Genomic DNA, 21,610 nt, shown 5'->3' with positions numbered 1-21,610 from the left:
TTCTTTTGCCAAAATGCTACTTGCCGATCCCCTCTAAACCCATGTGTGCTTGGGAGCAAGACAACGTCCTTTTAATTTGATTTGAACCTATCCAGTAGATTCAAGACCCTTTATTGTTATTATTGTTGTACTCCCAGGAGGGCAGGGCTGAGCTGAAGCCAGTTTGTCATACTCAGAGTAGGTAGACCAGATGGCCCAAAATGGAGGCGCGTTTACAGTAGCTGGGGGTGCAGAGACAGTGTACTGTCCCACCTTGGGCAGGCTGCCTACTACCATTTGGAGAGTATGGGGCTCAGGAAAGGCTACTGATGGAGCAGGTTGGACTCCAGTCCCAGCTCCCTCCCTTCCTGGTGCACTCGCTTGGTCATTCATTCTGCAAACTGCCCTTGAGCACCTTCGCCAGGTGCATTGCCAGGTTCTGGAGATGCCCCCATGAGTGGCCTTGGTCCCTGACTGAATCCACCTCTGCATCCCCCTTCCTAGATCACGCGCTGCCCCATGATCCCGTGCTACATCTCCTCTCCGGACGAGTGCCTCTGGATGGACTGGGTCACGGAGAAGAACATCAACGGGCACCAGGCCAAGTTCTTCGCCTGCATCAAGAGAAGCGACGGCTCCTGTGCATGGTACCGTGGAGCGGCACCCCCCAAGCAGGAGTTTCTGGACATCGAGGACCCGTAAGCAGGCCACCAGCACCCCTGTGGCCAATTGAAAGCCTCCAAGAGTTCAGACTGGTCCAGCTCCGACATCCCTTCCTGGAAACAGCATGAATAAAACAGTCATCCAAGTGGGTCTAAATTAGTGTGATTCTCCTCCCCACCCCCGTTTTCCTTTTCAACATCGTTGTGGGTCTGGAGGCAGAGGTGGGTCCCATACCCCACCCGCCAGTCTGGACACTGCGCAACTCGGTCTCCCATCCTTGAACGCGGGCAGGGGCAGGACGCTCGGGCTTCCCTCCCAGGCCCAGCCTTGGCACTGTCACAAACGCTGAGTAGGCAGCACTTAAGGGTCCCCCAGCCTGGTCAGGGCAGAGCCTGGAAGTGTGCATTTTGCAGAAACTTTTGAGGGTCGTTGCCAGACTGTGTAGCAGGCCTACCAGGTCCCTTTCCTCTTGAGAGGGGCATGTCCCTCAGTTCCTGCAGCTTCCACCTCTGGCCCTAGGGTGGCAGCCCCTGCCCCTTGTAAGTGCCCTGTACCCCCGCAGACTCCCCCATGCCCACCACGGACTCCCAGTACCTGTGACTTCTGTGTGTCTGGGAGCAGCCCTGGATCGGTGGCTTGCTCTTGACGGAGCCCCAGTTAATCGTATTAATATGCAGAATTCCATCGGGAGCCTCCCTCCCAGGCCCCGTAGCGATGCTGGGACAGCGAGCTTCAGCACCAGCCAAGTCCTTTGATTCCCATCCCTGGCCCCCAACACACACCCCAGCCCTTGGCGGAACCTGCCACGTTCTGCCCTGGGGCAGACATTTGCGGGGGCGGGGCTTGGCTGCCCTTGTAGTTCCTTCTTGAGCTGCTGAGGCCCCTCGCTCCCTGCTTCTCTTTCTGGCCTGTGGCATCCAGGTGGAGGGGCACGAATTTGCTTGGCGAGGGGTTGTGTGTGGCTGGTGGCATGAGCTGGCTGTGCCGTCTGCACATCCTGAGGACATCAAAAGCTGGGTCCCGCTCTGTCCCCCAACATGCCTCAGAGGCCCCCAGGCAGGTGCCAGAGGTTTAGAGTATGACCTCCCTCAAAGACTGACCGTCACTGTGCCACGCGGGGGTTCCCGAGAGTGAAGTTAACGAAGCGTAGAATGAAGTCTTCCCCAGGGAAGGACGGATTTTGGAGGGAGGTGGCGTCAGTAAAATTCTCATTGCTTTCTGGGCCTCCAGGACTCTGTGGCCAGCTTTAAGAGATATTCTTCTAAAGATGAATTTTTAGAGAATATGTGAACCCAAATTACAGGTGTACCCACCTCTGTTTATATTTCTTGTATTACGAAGATCTCTCAGTTAAGAAAGTTCATAGGGATCTAGGGAACCTATCTGTTCCCTAAAGGTGGTTTCCTGATGCCAGTAAAATGGGAGTTAGCAGAGGCAGAAATTTCTCAGTAACAGTAAAGATAATCTCCTTTTTCTTCCCACTTGTGTTCTAAAGATAAACTGTTCTGAGTTTATCATGCACACTATGCAAACACACAGTGAAACTGAAGTCTGTCAGCCTGGGAGTGGTCCTTCTGCAGAATTCTTCCAAAGTCATACTCTAAGCCTGCTCTATTCTGTGGTGACCCCAAAGCACCTGTAAGACTCCTGACCCCCCCCCACCAGTGGCATGCAGCCCCCATGCCTACCCGGGACCTGGTCAGCACAGATTTTGATGACTCCCTTTCTAGGGCAGACTAGGGGACTCTCCAGGAATCCGGCCCACTCCAAGGGCGTCTTCATGCTGTACAGTGATAGAAAGTTTGTAAGATGTCATAATGGACCAGTCCTTGTGATTTCAGTATATACGAGAACACCAGACCCTCCAATCAGTATAACACCCCACCCCCGTCTGCTTCCTGTACGGTGTTATCATATGTAACATTTACTCCTGTTTCTGCTGATTTTTTTTAATGTGTTGGTTTGTTTCTGACATCAGTTGTAATCATTCCTGTGCTGTGTTTTTTATTACCCTTGGTAGGGGTTAGACTCGCACCTTTTTTTTTCAAAGGTTTCTGCATCGTGGGAGCATTGGACCCAGAGTGGAAATGGCGCGGTAGCTAGCCTATGATGGTGATTCCTTCAGACCTTTTCTTCAGTTCCTTGAGTATCGTTGATTTTCCATCTCCCATCTTTTTTTCTCCAGTTCCAGTTATTACAAAGCAAAGAATCTTTGAGTAGGTTGGTTCTAAAAGATGGCCTTTATATTCAGTCTACGCACATCAGTCTTGTAGCCATGCTGAGCAGAAAAAAAAAAGTCAAGATGAAGTACCTGGTGGTGGCCGAGAGAAGCCACTCAAATACCCTCAACAGTAAATAATTGCCATATATATATAGTTTAAGAAGGCTCTCCATTCAGCATTGTTTAATTTATATGTTATGTTCTAAGCACTGCTCTTTCCTCCCTCTATTCTTGTCTTCTGCAAGCAACTCAAAATATTTAAAATAAAGTTTACATTGTAGTTATTTCCAAATCTTTGCTTGATAAGTATTAAGAAATATCGGACTTGCCGCCGTAATTTAAAGCTTTGTTGATCTTGTTCGTTTTTGTTTGGATTTTTTCGTTTGTTTGTTTTGTTTTTTTTTACTTTTGGGGCAATGTGATTTTGCTGGAATATGAAGTCTGAGACCTTCCTTTGCTGGGAACACGTGAGAGTTGTTGAAAGTCGACAAGCAGACAGCGCATGTCTCCGATGCCTTGTGTCATTCTCGAGTGACCGCTCGGTCCGTGGACAGTAAACAGTATTATCAACGAGAACGCTGGCTCTCTGTGTGGTCTTGTCCGACGTTCCGAGCTGCCGCTTTCTAGGTTAGGAACAGGGGAGGGTGCAGCTTGGTTTATCCCCTGAGAAGCAGGCCTGGGTGCTTAGAGGCCTATGTGGGATGTGGCAGAGAGTGGGGCAGACGACAGTGAATATGGTTTCTTAAACTGGCCAAGAGGCAGGACGGGACCCCTTCATTCAGCACATACTTCTCCCTTTCTGTTATGGAACACTTCACACACACACACACACACACACACACACACACACACACTCACACATGAAAGCAGAGCCCTGCAACCATCTTGCATCTTCCACAATGAACCCACCGTCTTTCTCCTCTGCCTGCACCCACTCCCCCAACCACCCTGCCTGAGATTATCAGGAAGGGAAGATTCCAGATGCCAAACAGTTTTATCTGTAAATGTTTCAGTACATATCTCTAAAAAAACAAGGACTATCTTTTTAATATTTATTTTTTGATTTGGCTGCGCCGGGTCTTAGTTGCGGCACATGGGATCTTTAGTTGTGGCGTGTGGGATCTAGTTCCCTGACCAGGGATTGAACCCGAGCCCCCTGCATTGGGAGCGTGGAGTCTTAGCCACTGGACCACCAGGGAAGTCCCAAAACAAAAACTATTTTAAAAACATTTCCGAAATACTTTTATCACACCTTGAAAACATAATTAGAATCCATGAATGTCATGGAAGATCTAGTCAGTGTTCAGACAACTCTGATGGTCTCGTAAATGTTTTTTTATAGTTTGTTGTTTTGAATCAGGATCCAAATAAGGTCCATACATTGCAGTAGCTCCCTCAAGTCCCCTCCCCTGCCCCCTGCCCTGCCTCCCTTCTCTCCCCCTCAAGCTGGGAAAAATGGTCCCATCATCATTCTTTTTTTTAACTAATTAATTAATTAATGTATTTATTTATTTATTTATGGCTGCGTTGGGTCTTTGCTGCTGCACACGGGCTTTCTCTAGTTGCTGCGAGTGGGGGCTACTCTTCGTTGCTGTGCGCGGGCTTCTCATTGCGGTGGCTTCTCGTGTTGCGGAGCATGGGCTCTAGGTGCACGGGCTTCAGTAGTTGTGGCACGCAGGCTCAGTAGTTGTGGCGCATGGGCTTAGTTGCTCTGCAGCATGTGGAATCTTCCTGGACCAGGGATCGAACCCGTGTCCCCTGCATTGGCGGCAGATTCTTAACCACTGCGCCGCCAGGGAAGTCCCCCCATCATCATTTAAACTTTAACCGAGCCTCATATCACTGTGAGTCACCATATGAAAGTCCGTTCATGGTATGTTCGAACACGTGACCACCCTCTGGCCCACTTGTAGAATTTGTTATTCCAGGGACAAGCTGGAAGATTCATGTTTGTCATTTTCTGTAGCAGATCCCTAATCAGCAAGAACAAACTCTTGGCTGCCTCATGAGGCAGTAAAGAGTTAGTGAGACAAAGCATTAAATGCCATCCACTGCAGAAATATCTGGATTGTTTTTTCCATATGATGAGATCTATGGGGGAAATGGTTCAGAGGCATATTAGAATAATATTGAATAATACAAACACTTTCTGTGTCATACAAATGACCTTACTTGGCATTGGTGCCCGTCCCAACCTGCAGACCACATTTGGGGTCTTAACACAAACGTTTCATTCATTTTATGTATTTAGGTCAAATGTTACTTTTTAAAAACACTTCTTGTGGAAATTTTCAAACATAGACAGAAACACAGAGAATGATAAAACGAACTCCATGCACTCATGATCCAGTTTCAACAATTTTCCCAGTTTTCTTGATCTTTGCGGGCAGTTTTAAATCAGTCTGAAGACCCACATATGGGGTAACCAGATTGTTAGGGATTCTACCAGACACCACTGTTTCCCCTTCAGCCTTGCTCATTCTGTGAAAGAAGAGCAATGTGGGCAACTGAGGACAACCTGCTCTCTGGTCGGAACCCCCAACAGACACATGTGGGTTCAAACTGGAAACACAGCAGCAGCCTCTGCAGGATCCAGTTCGTGAGACCACGATCGGGGGGTGGGGGTCAGGGCGGCAGTGGAAGAACCATCAGGGCTGGTGAAAATCCTTCAGACGTGTGAGGGGCACTATCTTTTCCCTCCTAATTATTCCTGGATCTGTTTATCTGATCTAACTCAAAATCAAACCAAGATGGTGGAGCTGCAATATTTCAGTAGGGTCAGCTTTATCCTAACAGCGACGTGCTGTTGCCATGGTTTTACATTAAGACTTTCAAGTTCACGGACCGGTCTATCTCTGGCCTTGGGTTCACGCTTCAAGCCGACCCACAGCTCACCCTGTCACAGGCAGTTGCCTTGAATCATCTCGCGGTGAAAGGCAGTGCTTTGATTTGGGGAATCATTTAGCTCTAATAGCAGCTTTTTTCCTCCAAGAAACAAATTGTGGGGAAAAGAAAAAAAAGACATTCAGAAACAGGAGATAATTCTGCATGTTTTCATTCTGTAACAACTTGGAGGAATGTTTCTTTCTAATTAAATGAAACAGTAGCGTGGACCAAATCCAAGTCGGTGTCTGCAGAATGGTGGGGTGTCACGTGGGGGTCAAAATCAGAGAAAGGGCGAGTGTTATGGAGGATCTGAGGACAGGATCCAGGATGGATGCAGGGGTAATGCTGCATACATGACCTAGAAAGAAAGCTGAAAGCTTCGTTTTTATTTTTAGGCCAATCAACATGTCCTTGCTTTGTCCTTTGAAGTGAAGTTGGGTGGTGGGGCTCAGAGGGTGGGCAGCAGGAACAAGATTCCAACCAGGGAGGCTCCCTAGAGACTTAGCCCCCAGCGTTTGTATTGGGTGCTGGTCAGGTTGGCACCCTCTGCCCAGCGTGTAGCAAAACCCCAGACTCCCAGAGTAGAAGCAGGTTTCAACATCCACAAACAGTTGGGGCACGGGAGCCACTCTTATTAGAAATCCACGCTCCCAGACCTCGGAAGCAGGCCTTCCGGGGGGAGAGAGGTCTCGGGCCTGCCGTGATAACTCTTTTTCGCATATAAGTCCTTCCCATCTTCTTCCATGATCTGTCCCCAGTTCAGGAGACTCTGCTCCTAAACTCCCAGGGGCAACTGCTTAGGAAATCATTCTGATAAACCTAATAATTCCAGTCATAGCTAACGTTTATCCCACTCCAGGACTTGTGCTAAAGGTTTCACGTACATGACCTCATTTAACACCTGCCAACTCTGAGGGGTGGTCCTCTCACCTTCCCATTGGATAGACAGGGAAAGCGAGGCCTGGGAAGCTTGAGTTACCGGTCACCCAGCCGTTCAGCGCTAGAGCTGGGATTTGAACCCAGGCAGAGTCGGAATCCTGGGCCCGGCTCTTCAGTAGGACATGCACCTGCCCTACTTCCCCAGCCTCTCTAAGGACCATGGACGGAGACTCCAACAAGGACGTGGCTCAGGTGGAAGCAGGTTATCCTCTGCAGATCGACGCCCACCCAGCAGCAGGTGGGGACCCTTTCCTTCCACTTGCAGGAAGAGCCTTGTAGTGGTTTGTTTTTATGTGTTTTTTCCCCCCAGGACAAAGGCAAATTTCTCTCCCTTTGTCTGAATTTTGAAACAATGATAACAGCAAAATCCTAGTCTCAGTGAAGACACTTGATCACACCAAGATACCTTGTTCCAAGTTGTAATTTCTAAACTTAAAAAAAGAATAAAATTCAATTATCTGGGAAATTCATCCCTATGTGCTTTCTCTTCCAAACCAGGACACTTCTGAGAGAGAAAGCGGGTGCTGTTAACAATTAGTAGGATCAAGAGGTGTAAAGCAGCACTGTCCTGGGCAAACTGCATAGCAGTGTCACCCTGTCATTATGGGACACCTTCCGACCACACGAGGTATATCAAACCCCCTCTGCCGTATTCCCAGTTGCTAGGGCTCATCCTCAGATGCAGTACACCCACAACCCTGGGGCCCGAAAGCCTTATCCTACCTTCCTGTGATCTGAGAGCCAAGGTGTACCAGCTAAGGCAGCTCTGGATACCGTAGCAAATGAGCCCAGTATCCCAGGGACTAACACAAAGGAGTTTATTTCTTGCCGAGACCAATGGGGATGTTTGGTGGGCGCCCTCCATGGCTGATTCAGGACCTGCCTTCTGTCCCTCAGTGTCCCTCACCACCTTCTGGAGCCTCGGAGTCCTTGGTTTTCAGCCAGAAAGAGGAGGGAAGGAGGCACCATAGATTCTTAGCCTCTCTGGCTTGGGGGTGACATCTACCACCTCCACTCCCAGGTACTAGACAGACTGAGTCGCCGCTCAACAATTCAACACCATTCAACAGGCAGCTTCTGGCCGTGGCCCCTCTGCCTCTACCCACCTGCTTCCCAGGCAGTCCCAGACATGGCTCAAGTGAGAGGCCTTGTGGGGGAGTTTGGGGGAGGCAGGCAGGTGTGCAGAGAGGTGTCATGAGAGCCGTGGGGATGGGGGATCTCACAGCTTCCGTAAGGATTCAAGCAGGATTTCAGTATTAGCAGGTGGGGAAAGCAGCCCTCAAATACGCAGGGAAAATACACACCTGTGGCATTTACGCTGGGTGAGTTTTCTTAGAGAGGAAGCTTTGTCTGGGAGGGGAAGGAAGAGGCAGGCGACTGGCCACAGCCAACACAGGGATTTAAGGCCAGCACAGGGATTTAAGGTGCATTGGCTACTTTTTGGCCAAACCACCAAACACAGGCCCAATTCCATTGCAGCCCATCTGCATGCAGGGGAAAGAAGGCCTAAAACAAAACTCTGGGAGCCCTGCCACATGGCTTTTCCTTGGTGAGTTCAACCAGACCCGGGTTTGGATCTAATTTGGCAGTTTCTAGAAACTGGAAATTGTCAGGGTTGTGTAGGCCCAGCAGGAGTGGCTCATAGGAACCAAAACTCACAATGACTGACGTAAAAGTCAGAAGAACAATGATTACTTTACAGTTAGAAATGTGACATAGGTCTTTCCAGAAATTAGCTTAAATCTTTGGTCATCTACAGGCTGTGAAACCGGGGGAGGGGTCCAGTCCCTTTTACCTCGACCTCCAAAGTAAGGAGCCCCCAGGTGACTTCTGGGCAACAATACTGTTACTTTGTTAATGCATCTTTTTTAAGGTAAGTTCTAATTTGATTCATTTTGGTTACAGCTTTATTTTTTTTTAAATTGAGAATACTTTATTCTTTCATCTTCAGTGTTTCTCCAGTTTCCTCTTTCAGGATTTAGAGATTATTCAATTGTCTCATCTCTAGCATTTTATTTGCCATTTAGTTGGATTTCACATTTATCCACAGTGTACCTCCAGCACACCGGCCCAGGGACACACCAATGAAATGAGACATGGTGAGGGAGGGAGGAGAAGTCCAAAGAACATTTCAGTTGAATGTATAAGTGGAATGTGCCGCCAGCCCAAGGCAACACCAACATAATGGCAGGGATGGAGGGAATCCAGGAAGACCTCTTGGAGGAGGTGGCACCAGAGGAGGTGGTTGAAGGACAAGTGGGAAAGGGAATTTTAGGCCAAAGACCAACCTGAGCCTGGAGTAGAGACAGCCTGATTGGGGCCTGAGGGGCACTTGGATTTAGCTCTGCTGAAGGATGTAGGGCAGGGAATGGCTGGGGAGGAGGGGGAAAGGCAGGCAAAAGCCAGCCCCTGGGAGGCTATTAGAGACCATGCGAAGGAGCTTGGCTTTCCCATCAGCAGGAGGCAGGGGGAGGGGTGGACAGGAAAGGGTTTCAGACAGGAGTGAAATGGGTTCAGGTAGGCCTTTTAAATATATTATTCTGTTTGGCAGTTTGACCAACGGACTTGGCTCTATGCCAGTAATGCAGGAGAGAGCGGAGAGTGGCTTTACTTGGGCAATGGGACTGAGGGGAGGGAATGGCTTGAGGAATATTTGGCAAGTAAAATTAGCAAAATTTGTTGAGAATTTACACGGGGTGAGGGAGAGAGGGGGAGTCCAGGATGCGGCCAGGCAGGTGATTGTTGGGGTTACTGTCTGCATCAGTCCAGGTCCAACCAGGAACACCAAAACCACTCTGCACAGCCTTTAAAACAGCAGGGATTAAGGTAGGGATTGGTGACAGCCTGATGGAAGAAACTCCCTGGGAAGCCAAGAAGGGAACAGCAGGAAGCTGTCAGCACCTCGAGGGTGGAGGGGCAGAGGGAGGGGCAGCTCTTGTAGGCTGCCCTACAAGAGCCCAGGGAGAGGCCAGGTGGGAGGCTGCAACCACAGTATGTCTCTCTGGATGGAGTTGAAGCCGCTGCTGGAAACTCCACTCAAAGCAGAGAGGGAGGGGAAGAAAAGGCCTGCTTCTCCTTTCCTCTGCCCACCAGTCTCAGCAGTGCCCCCAAGTGGCCGGACCCACTGGGAAACCAGCTGAAAAGGGCAAGGATTTGGTCTGAGCTCCAGCACAGCAGCCCAAGTAGGCAACAGGGCAGAAAGGAGAGGCAGCTTGGTGGGGGGCGGGGCGGGGGGGCGCGTTTCTGGACATGGTGAATTGCGAGGTGCTTGTGGGACACCTCGAAAGGACACCCCCTTCTGGGGAGGGGTTGTCCAGGAGGCACTGGACCCACCTTTCCAAAGAAGAGGAGGAGAGAGGTCTGTGTTGGCACATTTGGAATTTACCAGCCTACAGGCAGTAGTTAGTTGCAGTGGTGACAGCAATGGATGTGCTCATAGGGTAAGTATGTTACATAAAAGAAACATTCAAATTATTTTCCCAAATGGTTGCATCATTTTACATTCCCTGCAGTTTTACAATCTATTTGCTTCCACATTCTTTCCAATGTGTAGTCTTTTAGCTTCTAGCAGTTCCATGAATGTGGAATGTTAAACTCACTGTGGTATTAATTTGCATTTCTCTGGTGACGTTTGAGCTGGAGCATGTTTTAAAATTTTATTTATTTTATTTATTTATTTTTGGCTGTGTTGGGTCTTCGTTGCTGCACGCGGGCTTTCTCTAGTTGTGTCGACGGGCTTCTCATTGCGGTGGCTTCTCTTGTTGTGGAGCACGGGCTCTAGGCACGCAGGCTTCAGTAGTTGTGGTGCATGGGTTCAGTAGCTGTGGCTTGTGGCCCTAGAGGGCAGGATCAGTAGTTGTAGCTCCCGGGCTTAGTTGCTCTGCAGCATGTGGGATCTTCCCGGACCAGGGCTCGAACCCGTGCCCCCTGCATTGGCAGGGGGATTCTTAACCGCTGCGCCACCAGGGAAGCCCAAGATGAAGCATTTTAGAAAAGACTTTCCTATGGGCCATGTGAACACACCTCTAGGAGATTCCACTTGGAAGCCTTCTAGGAGGGAATTTGAAAGGGGAGTAGGGTGGGAGTGTGGGTGGCCAAAGGCTCCTCTCGACATCCAGGTCTCAGATCACATTCTCAAGCAGCATGCGGGCCTTTTCAGGCAATAGCTTTGTCATCTAAGAAAAATTTCAGTGTTACCTCTGAGGGCCTGAGCTAAAGATGTGAACTTGGAGCCTGAGAAACCTGGGTTTAAACCACCACTTGCTTGCTGGGATCTTGCACACTCAGTTTTATCATCTGTAAAATGGAAACTATCTTTTTGTAGGGTTGCCATGAGGATTAAATCAGATAGTGTGGGCAAGTGGCCAGCTTGGTATCTGGCACATAATATGAACTCAGCAACAGGAACAAATGTCATCAGTATTGTTATTAGAATCAAAGATCTGCTGGAGATCATCTTTATTTCACAGATGATCACACGGAGGCCCAAAAGAAGTGTCCAAAGCAACTTGCTAATTAGGGCAGAGCTGGGATAAAACTGAGGTCTCCTCATTCCTGGGCTAGTTGCCAGCCCTCCGCCTCCCACCTGCTCCCACACTTTTAATCACTCATTTATACATTGTATCAGACCTGGAAGAGTGAGAAGGTCTTTGTCTGAATCATTGCTTTAGGGCTGAGTGGATTCCGGGACAAATCCCAATCTGAATATCTGTAGTTGAGGATTCTCACAGACAGGGCAGAGCTCAACCTCAGGCTCCTGCGGGTCTGTTTATACTTGTTTGCTTTTTCAAAAACCAGCACTCCCCAAGTGATAACTACAGGTGAATTTTGTTCCAATTACACCCATTCTCTCCATTGCCAGTCCCTGCTTGAAGGACTGTGCGGGGAAGGAACATAACGACTAGCTCCAGGTTTCTAGTTGCTTCACCCAGGATCGCCCAGCCTGCCCTTCACACTTGTCTGCCAAGGACACAGCAGATTGTGTTGTGTACTCCAAGTGTTCCCTTTTAGGAAAAGTTGTTTTCTGTGGAGTAACAATATTCCTTTGCTTATGTGAGAGTATCTGGAGGTCAGGCCTGGGACTGTACTCTCTCCACCTGCCCTGCGGAACGGGGCGGACGCAACCAAGCGGATTAGGTGAAGGGCATTTTAAAAAATACTGCAAAAGCAAAGCGCGTTTGCAAACATTCAACCAAAACTTTAACGTAGTCATCACGGGATGACGCTTTTGGAGGAGAGAAGTGGGGTCAAGGAATTGCACAGGGCCCGGGACACTGCAAAGGTCAAATACCATCGCTCCCGACCCCTTAATCCCAAGAGCACTTTGCTCCGCCCTCCGGGCTTCACTGGACCCGCTGCCCTCTTCTCGCCGGGCCTGTGTCTTGGTCATTAAATGCCCTAGAGGGTGCGATCAAGTCTCCCGCGCCACCGCCCCTACTGCAGGTGAGAAAGACGCGCGCCCGGACGCCGCCCTAGGTGCACCAGCTCGCCAGACCCGGAAGCAGGCACCTCACGTGCTCTGCGGGAACTCGTGGGGCGCCGGCCAAGGGGGCGGGGCGTCTCAGGCTCTGCGTGCTTGCGTCATCGCGTAGGCTGGCGGGGCCGCGGGATGGGGAGGTGACGTATCGGGCGCGTAAAGAGGCTGTGGGCGGGGCCAGGGAATAGGGCGGAAGCTAGCACCGCCTCTTAAAGTTGCCGGGGCCTTTCGGTGTGCCGCCTTGAGGGCTGCGGACCGCGGCTCCTTTAAGCGTCGCCGTGACACGTGTGTGAGGCGGCGGAGGCCCGGATGGTGCGTGTGCGGGGCCCGTGCCGAGCAGACGCCAGCGCTGCGGGCCTGCAGCCGGGCCAGCAGCCGAGCTAGCTGAGGGCCGGGTAGGCTGGGGCCGGGTTGGGGCGGCGCGAGGGCCGGGTGGAGAGCTTCCGCCCGGCGGGGCGTGGGAATGTGACTCCCGACGCGGGGCGCACCGGCGGACGCTCCGGGGAGACACGGGTGTTTGTTTGCGAGGGGCTTGGGGGTCCACGGAGAGGCACCAGGGCTGCACCGTCCGCAAGGGGCTCCGGGGTCCACGGGGAGGCCCCGGGCTGCGCGTCCACGGGGGTCTCCGGGGTCCACGGGGAGGTACTAGGGCTGCGCCGTCCCCGAGGGCTCGGGGGTGCACGGGGAGGCCCTGGAAATGTGTCCTCCGTCCGGGCTGCCTCGGGTCTGCTCTCTGCTCTTCTCCACACACCGGGACCGACCCGCGATGCAGGGGAGAGCTGCCCCGTCCAGGAGCCCAGGCAGGGGAGGAGGCAGCAGCCTATGGCGGTGTTACGCACAGAAGCATCATGTATGCAGAATTCAGACTTTCCTTGGAATGGCTTAATTCCAAATAAAGGGGAGGGCGTTCAGTTTGGCAGCAGAGTTGATGTCTTGTTTGTTCTCTTTTAGTAAGAGATGTGGGAAAGCTCACCCCTGGAGAGGGTAACATTCCTTATGGTCTTGGTCGTGGTCGTGGTCATGGTCCTGGTGAGGGGATGGGTACAAGATGTGAGTTTTTTAAGTATCTATTTCTTTGGGCGGGTAGTATTGGGTCTCCCCTGGGGTTCTAGGAGCTAGAGCAGCGTCCTAAAACAGAGACGGATGAGAGAGGAAAACATCCTGGCTCTGACACAGTCCACTGTCTGTAAGGGATGCGGAGAATCAGGCCTCCAAGGAGAGGGGCGCTCAGTTTGCTCTTTCCTGGCTGGGGACAGATGTTTGCTCTGCAGAAGAGCCCCCTCTAAAAGCGCCCCCGGGAGGCCCCAGCCCTGTGCTGTCTGGGGCTCCTCCCCGCCAGCACGTGGTTGACCCTGTGAGTCTCCAGTGCATTTTATGCTGGAAAAATGCATTTAAAGGGAGGAGGGAGAGAAAATTGTTCTTGAATGGTGATTGATTTAAGGAAGCTTTATTTGAGTAGAGGTAGAAACGTGCACAGATAAGCGTGAGCTGGTCCTGGCCCGTGAGAAACGTGCACTGGAGAGAGCATCCTTCCTGAGTTTTGAAGCAAGTGTGTACATCGGAGGGCTTGTGATGATTACAGGGACATTTTTCTCTCGGTTGCTGCACCTCAGAAATAAACCATTTTTAGGTTGTTGCTTAATGTTTCGGGTGGAATGGGTGATGTAGAGGTTTGATCTTCCTGTTGAAACTTGAAAAATTCTATTTGTTCAAAATCTCTTGACTCCGCATTGAGGAGTAGGCTATGTGGGATGGGTGGGTGTTCTTTAAGTTATCTATCTCGAATTAAACTGGGTTCAATCTCCCAAGTTCTGTTTATCCTCTAGCTTCAAGGGGTTCCCAAAGCCATATCCGCCCACGACAAGAGTCCTCAGCAACGTGTGATCTTGACAGGAAGAGGGACGTTGTAGGGAGTTTTCATGAAACAGAAATCTTTACAGATTGACTTCATTCTGAGATCATGTTTATTATGATCTTTAGTTTTTCTTTCTTTCTTTTTTTTTTTTTTGCTGTTAATATGCTTTTACTTATGGACATCAGACATGGTATATCTGGAAGTTGCTGTAAAGTAATGTGGGCTCAGGAGAGGAACCGAGTGGTCCTACACAATAATTATTGACGCTGAATGAGGGGAGCATGGCGGTTCCCCGTGATGTTCTCGACATTGTGAATGAACGTTTTCACAGTAAAAAGTTTTTAAGTACCTTAATTTTCTGTAATCACAGTGATTGTGGTTGGTAATTAAGAAAAAAAAAAAAGCAGAGTGAAAATTTGCCAACTCTCATTGCGCCATTTTTTTGGGAAATCTTACTGGCTCACGTCATCTGAAAGTTGGAGATGATTATCTGTTATCTCTTAGTCTTTGCAAATGTGATGAGTCTGGAGTTGACCGGCGTGTGGGGAGATTTTTGTTCACTGGGCTTGTCACTGGCGTGAAGGTTAAGGTATGGAACAAAGGGCAGTGTTTTCATATCATGTCCATCGAAATTGTTTGTAGTTAGTTAGCTCAGCTTTTCACTCTTTCTAAGTCCCGCACTATCCATATTCCTTCCGCCTTAATGCTGACTGTTCCCGGTAGATGGTTGGCCTTCCTGCTCCGCGTCCAGGGAGTGGGGCTGATGAGACAGCGGGAAGAGAACTGGCCTCATGGGATGCTGTGTTCATCCCACAGACTCTGACACCCGTTCTGGACGACACGCTTGTGGCTCTGGTGATTGAACAGGCCAAAGCCTGGGAGCACGTGATTTTGAGGGCCCAGCACCACACCTGCCCAGTCCGGCCAAGCACCTGACCCCATGCTGCAGGAATAGCACGCCCAAGTTCAGACACCCCAGGTAAGCCCACATGTGGTCCAGCAGCCATTGTTCAGTTGGTGAGAACTCTTAGATAATTCCCCTTAGGAAAGCTTCTTTTATTTTTTTCATGTCAAAGAACTTGTGCTTGCTTTTTTTAAAATAATGGTCTTACATTTCTGTTCTTTACAGAAATTTTTATAGAAGAAGAAATTGGATCCACATACAGAATTAGGTGCCCCATAACCATAAATCTGGATGGTTTACCAAGAGGTGCTGGACGGGGTCCTTTCACTCGAGCAGAGTTTTGGATCCACCTGACTAGTTGGGTCTCCTGGCTCAGGCCAGCGACCACATACCCGGGGGAAGTCATCATTTTTCTGATGGGAGTAAGCTGTGTAAGGAACTATTTTTCTAACTGTGACTCAAATAATCCTTGAGCTTTGGCCGGGGTGGTTGAGTTGACAGGTAGTGTGTGCAGTTAGAGGTGATGGGGATTTCCGGTTTGTTACAGTTTCTACACTGCGGCTTTAGGGACTGTTCCGCAGCCAGCACTCAGCTCTCACCCAGTGTGTGTCTCCCCATTAAGCTCACAGGCACCTTTGACACTGTTTTTTTTCCTATTTTACAAAGAACGGTCTCCCGCAGTCACAGTGATTTTCCCTGGAGTCTATAGCTAATCCACGCTGGAATAACCCAGGCCTGCCGCCTTCCGGAGCCTGAGTTGCCACCACGGCCCCTGCCTGCTCTGCCCCCCACCCCCCCTTAAGTTTAGGCGTTTTGTGTACACCATTCTAGTCCTATTACTATCTTTTCTCTTCTCCCTCACTTTTTTTTTTTTTTTTTAATAAATTTATTTATTTTTAACTGTGTTGGGTCTTCGTTTCTGTGCGAGGGCTTTCTCTAGTTGCGGCGAGCAGGGGCCACTCTTCATTGCGGTGCGCGGGCCTCTCACTATTGCGACCTCTATTGTTGCGGAGCACAGGCTCCAGACGCGCAGGCTCAGTAGTTGTGGCTCAACGGGCCTAGTTGCTCCGCGGCATGTGGGATCTTCCCAGACCAGGGCTCGAACCCATGTCCCCTGCACTGCCAGGCAGATTCTCAACCACTGCGCCACCAGGGAAGCCCTCCCTCACTTTTAAAAAGATAATCTGAACTGATTCACTTTGTTATAAAGCAGAAACTAACACACCATTGTAAAGCAATTATACTCCAATAAAGATGTTTAAAAAAAAAAAAAAAAGATAATCTGTACAAGCACTATCCAGTAACACAAGCCACAAGTATAACTGAGTTTTACAGTGGCCACATTAAAAAATAAAAAGAAGCAGATGAAATGAATTGTCACAATATAACTTATCTAACCCAGTATATGTAAAATATGATCATTTTGGGGACTTCCCTGGTGGCGCCATGGTTAAGAATCCGCCTGCCAATGCAGGGGACACGGGTTTGAGCCCTGGTCCGGGAAGATCCCACATGCTGTGGAGCAACTAAGGCCAAGAGCCACAACTACTAAGCCTATGCTCTGGAGCCCGTGTGCCACAACTGCTGAGCCCATGCACCGCAACTACTGAGGCCAGTGCGCCTAGAGCCTGTGCTCTGCAACAAGAGAAGCGAGTGCTTGCTGCAACTAGAGAAAGCCCGCGTGCAGCAACAAAGACCCAACTCAGCCAAAAATATATATGTATATATATGATCATTTCGGCATATAACTAGTCTTAAAATTACTGAGATGTTTTACATTTGCAAACTGAGTCTTCGAAATCCAGCGTGTGTTCTACACTTACAGCACATCCCAGTTTGGACCAGCCTCACTTCTTCTGTTCAGTGGCCCAGTGAGGCTCGTGGCCTTTGTTTTGAAGAGTACGGGTCTGAGCACATGAGTGTGCCCACCTCACTCTCCATGCGAATTCCTTTATTACATGGATTTGTGTGTGCAACCAGAGTGTCTTGTGAGAATTAGTGTTTTCCTGGTTTTGAGCAGATGTTAGGACCACATGGTCGCCTCTTGAGGGAAATTGCACCAAGTATGACGTCCAAAGTCACTTGATGGTACTTGTTGAAGAGAGGACGCCGAGAAGGTAGTCTCGCCTCCTCCGGGCCCTGTCAGTCCGTTTAGTGCTGTTTGCGGAGGCACTTTGTCTTTTTGAGAGGAGAAGTGTGGGCATCGCTATGTCCAAGTGGTCAGTACTACGTCTCGTGTCACCCTTCCTTTGTAAGGTTGGCAGCCGATCCAGAGCCGCTTTCATGGTGGGTCACATCCATAAGGCCCAGGAGGGGGTTGTCAGGGAAGGGATGCTCTGTTCCTGGGACCCGCTTACCCGCCGCTCCGTGTTCTTCCTTATCCCCGCAGTGATGCACCATGCCCATAGTCGACAAGTTGAAGGAAGCCCTCAAGCCTGGCCGCAGGGACTCGGCTGACGATGGGGAGCTGGGGAAGCTTCTGGCCTCCTCCGCCAGGAAGGTCCTTCTGCAGAAGCTGGAGTTTGAGCCGGCCAGCAAGAGTTTCTCCTACCAGCTGGAGTCACTGAAGAGCAAATATGTGCTGCTGAACCCCAGGACAGAGGGAGCCGGCTGCCACAGGAGCGGGGATGAGCCACAGGCCAGGACACAGGGTACTGTGAGAGGGCCTCGCTCTGTGCTGACCAAGTGGAGGGACGAAACGTTGACTGATTAGTAGGACCAGAAACGGAGTGTGGTGACTTGTGAATGTCGTGCGTGGGGTCAGTAGATTTTAGTTATGGAAGGAACGGTACGGGGTTGGTCAGAAAGAGATCTGTGTCCTTAGAGGTTCAAGAGCAGGCCTTGGACACCGAATGGAGAAGGGGGGTGGGCTCAGTGCCAGTGCCCGGTTCTTCCAGCTGCTGGTTCTCGGGACCTCGTCCTCTCATCCACAGAAGGGTCCTGGGGCGCTAGACCGACGCCGTCAGGGAGAGCCGTGGGGTGACAGGTGTTCTCCTGGGCTTCTGCCCCCGGAGAACCCAGTCGCCCCAGGATGCCGCGTTCTGAGCCCGTGCCCACTGAGTGTGCCACGGCACTTGCTCTTGGTGGTCTGCCTGGGCACGGAGTCAGATGGCCTCCTCTCTCCCATCCCTCCCCCTCCAGGCAGCGAGCACGTGTACGAGAGCTGTGGTGACGGCGTCCCCGCGCCCCAGAAGGTGCTCTTCCCTGTGGAGCGGCTGTCGCTGCGCTGGGGGCGCGTCTACCGTGTGGGCGCGGGGCTGCACAACCTCGGCAACACCTGCTTCCTCAACTCCACCGTGCAGTGCTTGACCTACACGCCGCCCCTGGCCAACTACCTGCTCTCCAAGGAGCACACGCGAGGCTGTGAGTGAGCGCTGGGGGGGGGGGGGGGGGTGCTGTGCACACGCATGGCAGCGAGTGTGCACGTGCAGTGGGGTGACCCTGGGTCCTCGGGGCCAGATGGTCTCCTAAGTGGACAAACCCGTGTGCTCAACGGTGCTGCCAGTTCAGCCCGGGTCCAATTCAGGAATGAAGTAGTAACTGATAAATAGTAACGCTTTATAGTAACTGGTAAATCCTACATTTGAATTGTGCCAGCTGCAGGATGGGCCGTGAAAGAGAATCAGGTAGAGTAATGGTCTCTAAACTGGTCTGAAAGTAATTACCTAAAGAGAGAAAAGGGTTTTCAAAAGATACCTCCGAAATACGGTTGTTTTATACACCTGTTTTTGTAGCAGTGTTTTATGTACATCATAAAACATCCTCCAAAGTGGAAATTGAATGTGGGTAAAATAAAGATGAAAGAAAATATAACTTACCCAAACTGAAGAAAACAGAAAGTCTGAATAGCCTTTCAACCATTAACAAAATTAAGTCAGTGGTTAAAATTTTTCCCATGAAGAAAACACCAGGCTGAGACAATTTATGGGTAAGTTTTATGAAACTTTTAAGAAACAGATCATTTCAATGCTTCCTGAACTCTTTCAGAGAAAAGAAAAAGAGAGAAAGCTTCCTAGCTCGTTCAATGAGGTTCTCTTAACTTGGATAACAAAATTAAAAAGCACAATATGAGAAAGAAAAATTACAGTTCCCTCTTGTTCATGAATATACATGTAAAAATTCTAGGTAAAATACTAGCAAATTCAGTAGTCTTAAACACTGTGAGCAACTTGTGTTCATCCTAGTAACACAAGGATGTTCTAATATCAGAAAACCTCCAAATGTAATTGTGGAGCCAGTATAGCACAGCAGTTACAAGCACCACTCTGGAGGCTGGCCTGCTGGGTTTACATCCTGGTTCTGCCACCCGGCGACTGAGTCCTTGAGAATTACCTGACCTGTTCCTCATCTGCAAAGTAATAATAACATTTCCTTCACAGCATTTTTGTAAAGCTTAAATGAATTGTGTAGAGTGCTTAGAATAGTACTTGGCACTCAGTAAGTTCTACATCCGTGACTGCTAATCTTGCTACCTTAGTTGCCGTCACTTTATTAACAGATTAAGAGAGAAAGGTCACCTGAAAATAGATGCCCCAAAAAATTATGATAAAGAAAACTCTTAGCAAAGTAGCAACAGAAGGGATTTTTTTACTAATATTGATAAAAGGTATCTAGCAAAAACTACAAAAAAGCATTCCAATTAGGAAAATAGTAGAAGCACACCTTTTAAAATACGGAGAGAAGCAAGGGTGGCTACTCTCTGTACTTGTGTTTGATATGCTGGTCCTGGCCAGAGCAGTGACACAGGAGACAAGAGGAGGGAGTAACACTTGTTGGTTGAAAATGATACTCCTGCGTAGAAAAACAAAGGAATCCATAGACAAATCAGAAATTCGGGGGAATAAGAAAGAAATTTGGCACTATGACTAGATATAACATCAATATACAAAAAGTTACTTGAATTTGTCTACACCAAACAAGAAATTGTTAAAAAAAAAAAATTGGGGCTTCCCTGGTGGCGCAGTGGTTGAGAATCTGCCTGCCAATGCAGGGAACATGGGTTCGAGCCCTGGTCTGGGAAGATCCCACCTGCCGCGGAGCAACTAGGCCCGTGAGCCACAACTACTGAGCCTGCGCGTCTGGAGCCTGTGCTCCGCAGCAAGAGAGGCCGCGACAGTGAGAGGCCCACGCACCGCGATGAAGAGTGGCCCCCGCTCGCCGCAACTAGAGAAAGCCCTCGCACAGAAACGAAGACCCAACACAGCCAAAATAAATGAATTAATTAATTAATTTAAAAAAATTTGCTATTATAAAAAATTGTATAACAGCAACAAAAATGATAAGTGTCGAGACCCAAATTACCAAGATACATGTGGAAAACCTTTCCTGGGAATTTAAGGGCATTATATGATAACCTACACACATGGAGATCGCTGCCTTCACAGAGGGAAGCCTCAATATTATAAAAATGTTGGTTCTCTCCCAAATTAATATAGAGATTATTGTAGCTCCAGCTGATTCTAAAATTTATGTGGAAAAGAAAAGCAAAGGACCAAAATCACCAAGACACCTGTAAAGAATATGAGAAGAGGTATACTCTAGCAGCTGTAAAGTCTTGTAAAGTTAGAGAAGTTAAAATGGCATAGAACTGAGTCAGGGAGGGAAGTACTGACCGATGGAGAGACAGCCCAGAAACAGAGCCACGAATGCGTGGACATGTGGCATTACACACCATTTTTTCACATATACATGTGTCTCCTGTTTTAAATAAATGGAACTTAAAAATAATTAGGGTTTACATACGGAAAAAATGAAATAGAATCCCCATTTCGCAGCATACTCACACCAAAAAATGGATTTAAAACTTCTCAAAAGGGCTTCCCTGGTGGCACAGTGGTTAAGAATCCTCCAGCCAATGCAGGGGACACGGGTTCAAGCTCTGATCCGGGAAAGTCCCACATACCGCGGAGCAGCTAAGCCCATGCGCCACAACTACTGAGCCTGCGCTCTAGAGCCTGGGAGCCAGAACTACTGAGCCCGCGTGCCACAGCTACTGAAGCTCACATGCCTAGAGCCCGTGCTCTGCAACAAGAGAAGCCACCGCAATGAGAAGCCTGCGCACTGCCACAAAGAGTAGCCCCCACTTAGCGCAACTAGAGAAAGCCTGCGCACAGCAACGAAGACCCAACGCAGCCAAAAATAAATAAAATAAATAAATTTATTTTTTTAAAAACTTCTCAAAAGTAAAAACAATGCTTTTATAACAGACGTGAGCAAGTATCTTTCTGACCTTGGGTTGGGAGAAAGCACTAACCATTAAAAAAATTGATGAATTCGGCTGCATTAAAATTAAGAACTTTTGTTCATGAAAAAACAAAATACAAACAGGGAGCTACAGACGAGGAGATGACACCTGGGATGCATAAACAATGCAGAATTGGTACCAAGAATATATACAAAACCACAAATCAACAAGGAAAAGAGAATAACATATTAAGAAATAGATAAACATTAGGAGCAGGCATTTAATAGGAGAGGAAACTCATGGTCATGGAGCAGAGGAGGAGATTGCTAGTAACCTCGTAATCTGGGAGACGCTTTACACCTTTGTGGTCGACAAGGACTCGGAAGTCTGACGGTACCGAATGCCACAGGGGATGGAGGTCAATGAGATTCTTTGTAAACTCCTGGTCTGAGTTGGCATAACTGCTTTGGAAAACAATCTGGTGTTCTCTGTCATATAATCTA

General features: G+C 49.2%; 2 protein-coding genes and 1 long non-coding RNA gene across 6 annotated transcripts in view; 2 read left to right on the top strand and 1 right to left on the bottom strand.

Moving 5' to 3' along the window:
- Nucleotides 1–3,439, top strand: part of TIMP2 (TIMP metallopeptidase inhibitor 2) — a 50,434-nt gene extending 46,995 nt beyond the window's left edge. For both annotated transcript variants that reach the window (XM_082443046.1, XM_082443045.1), the window contains exon 5: nt 484–3,439. In XM_082443046.1, the coding sequence (XP_082299172.1) occupies nt 484–681 (198 nt within the window). In that variant the 3' untranslated portion in view covers nt 682–3,439. The remainder of the gene's footprint in view (nt 1–483) is intronic.
- LOC309650967 overlaps nt 1–21,610 on the bottom strand; it is a 356,435-nt gene that overhangs the window by 146,530 nt on the left and 188,295 nt on the right. The window lies entirely within an intron of this gene.
- The window catches only part of USP36 (ubiquitin specific peptidase 36), a 35,987-nt gene continuing 26,768 nt past the window's right edge, over nt 12,392–21,610 (top strand). For 2 of the 3 annotated variants that reach the window (XM_082442971.1, XM_082442969.1), the window contains exons 1-4: nt 12,392–12,559; nt 14,836–14,998; nt 17,313–17,574; nt 18,065–18,286. In XM_082442971.1, the coding sequence (XP_082299097.1) occupies nt 17,322–17,574; nt 18,065–18,286 (475 nt within the window). In that variant the 5' untranslated portion in view covers nt 12,392–12,559; nt 14,836–14,998; nt 17,313–17,321. Of the gene's footprint in view, nt 12,560–13,057; nt 13,215–14,835; nt 14,999–17,312; nt 17,575–18,064; nt 18,287–21,610 lie in introns of those variants that run through there. The other variant, XM_082442970.1, reaches the window with a different exon arrangement.

The sequence above is a fragment of the Balaenoptera physalus genome (assembly GCF_965194825.1).
Source record: "Balaenoptera physalus genome assembly, chromosome: 20".
Lineage (NCBI taxonomy): Eukaryota > Metazoa > Chordata > Mammalia > Artiodactyla > Balaenopteridae > Balaenoptera > Balaenoptera physalus.
The sequence above is the reverse complement of the archived record's forward strand: the minus strand, read 5'-3'. Positions and strand labels throughout refer to the sequence as shown.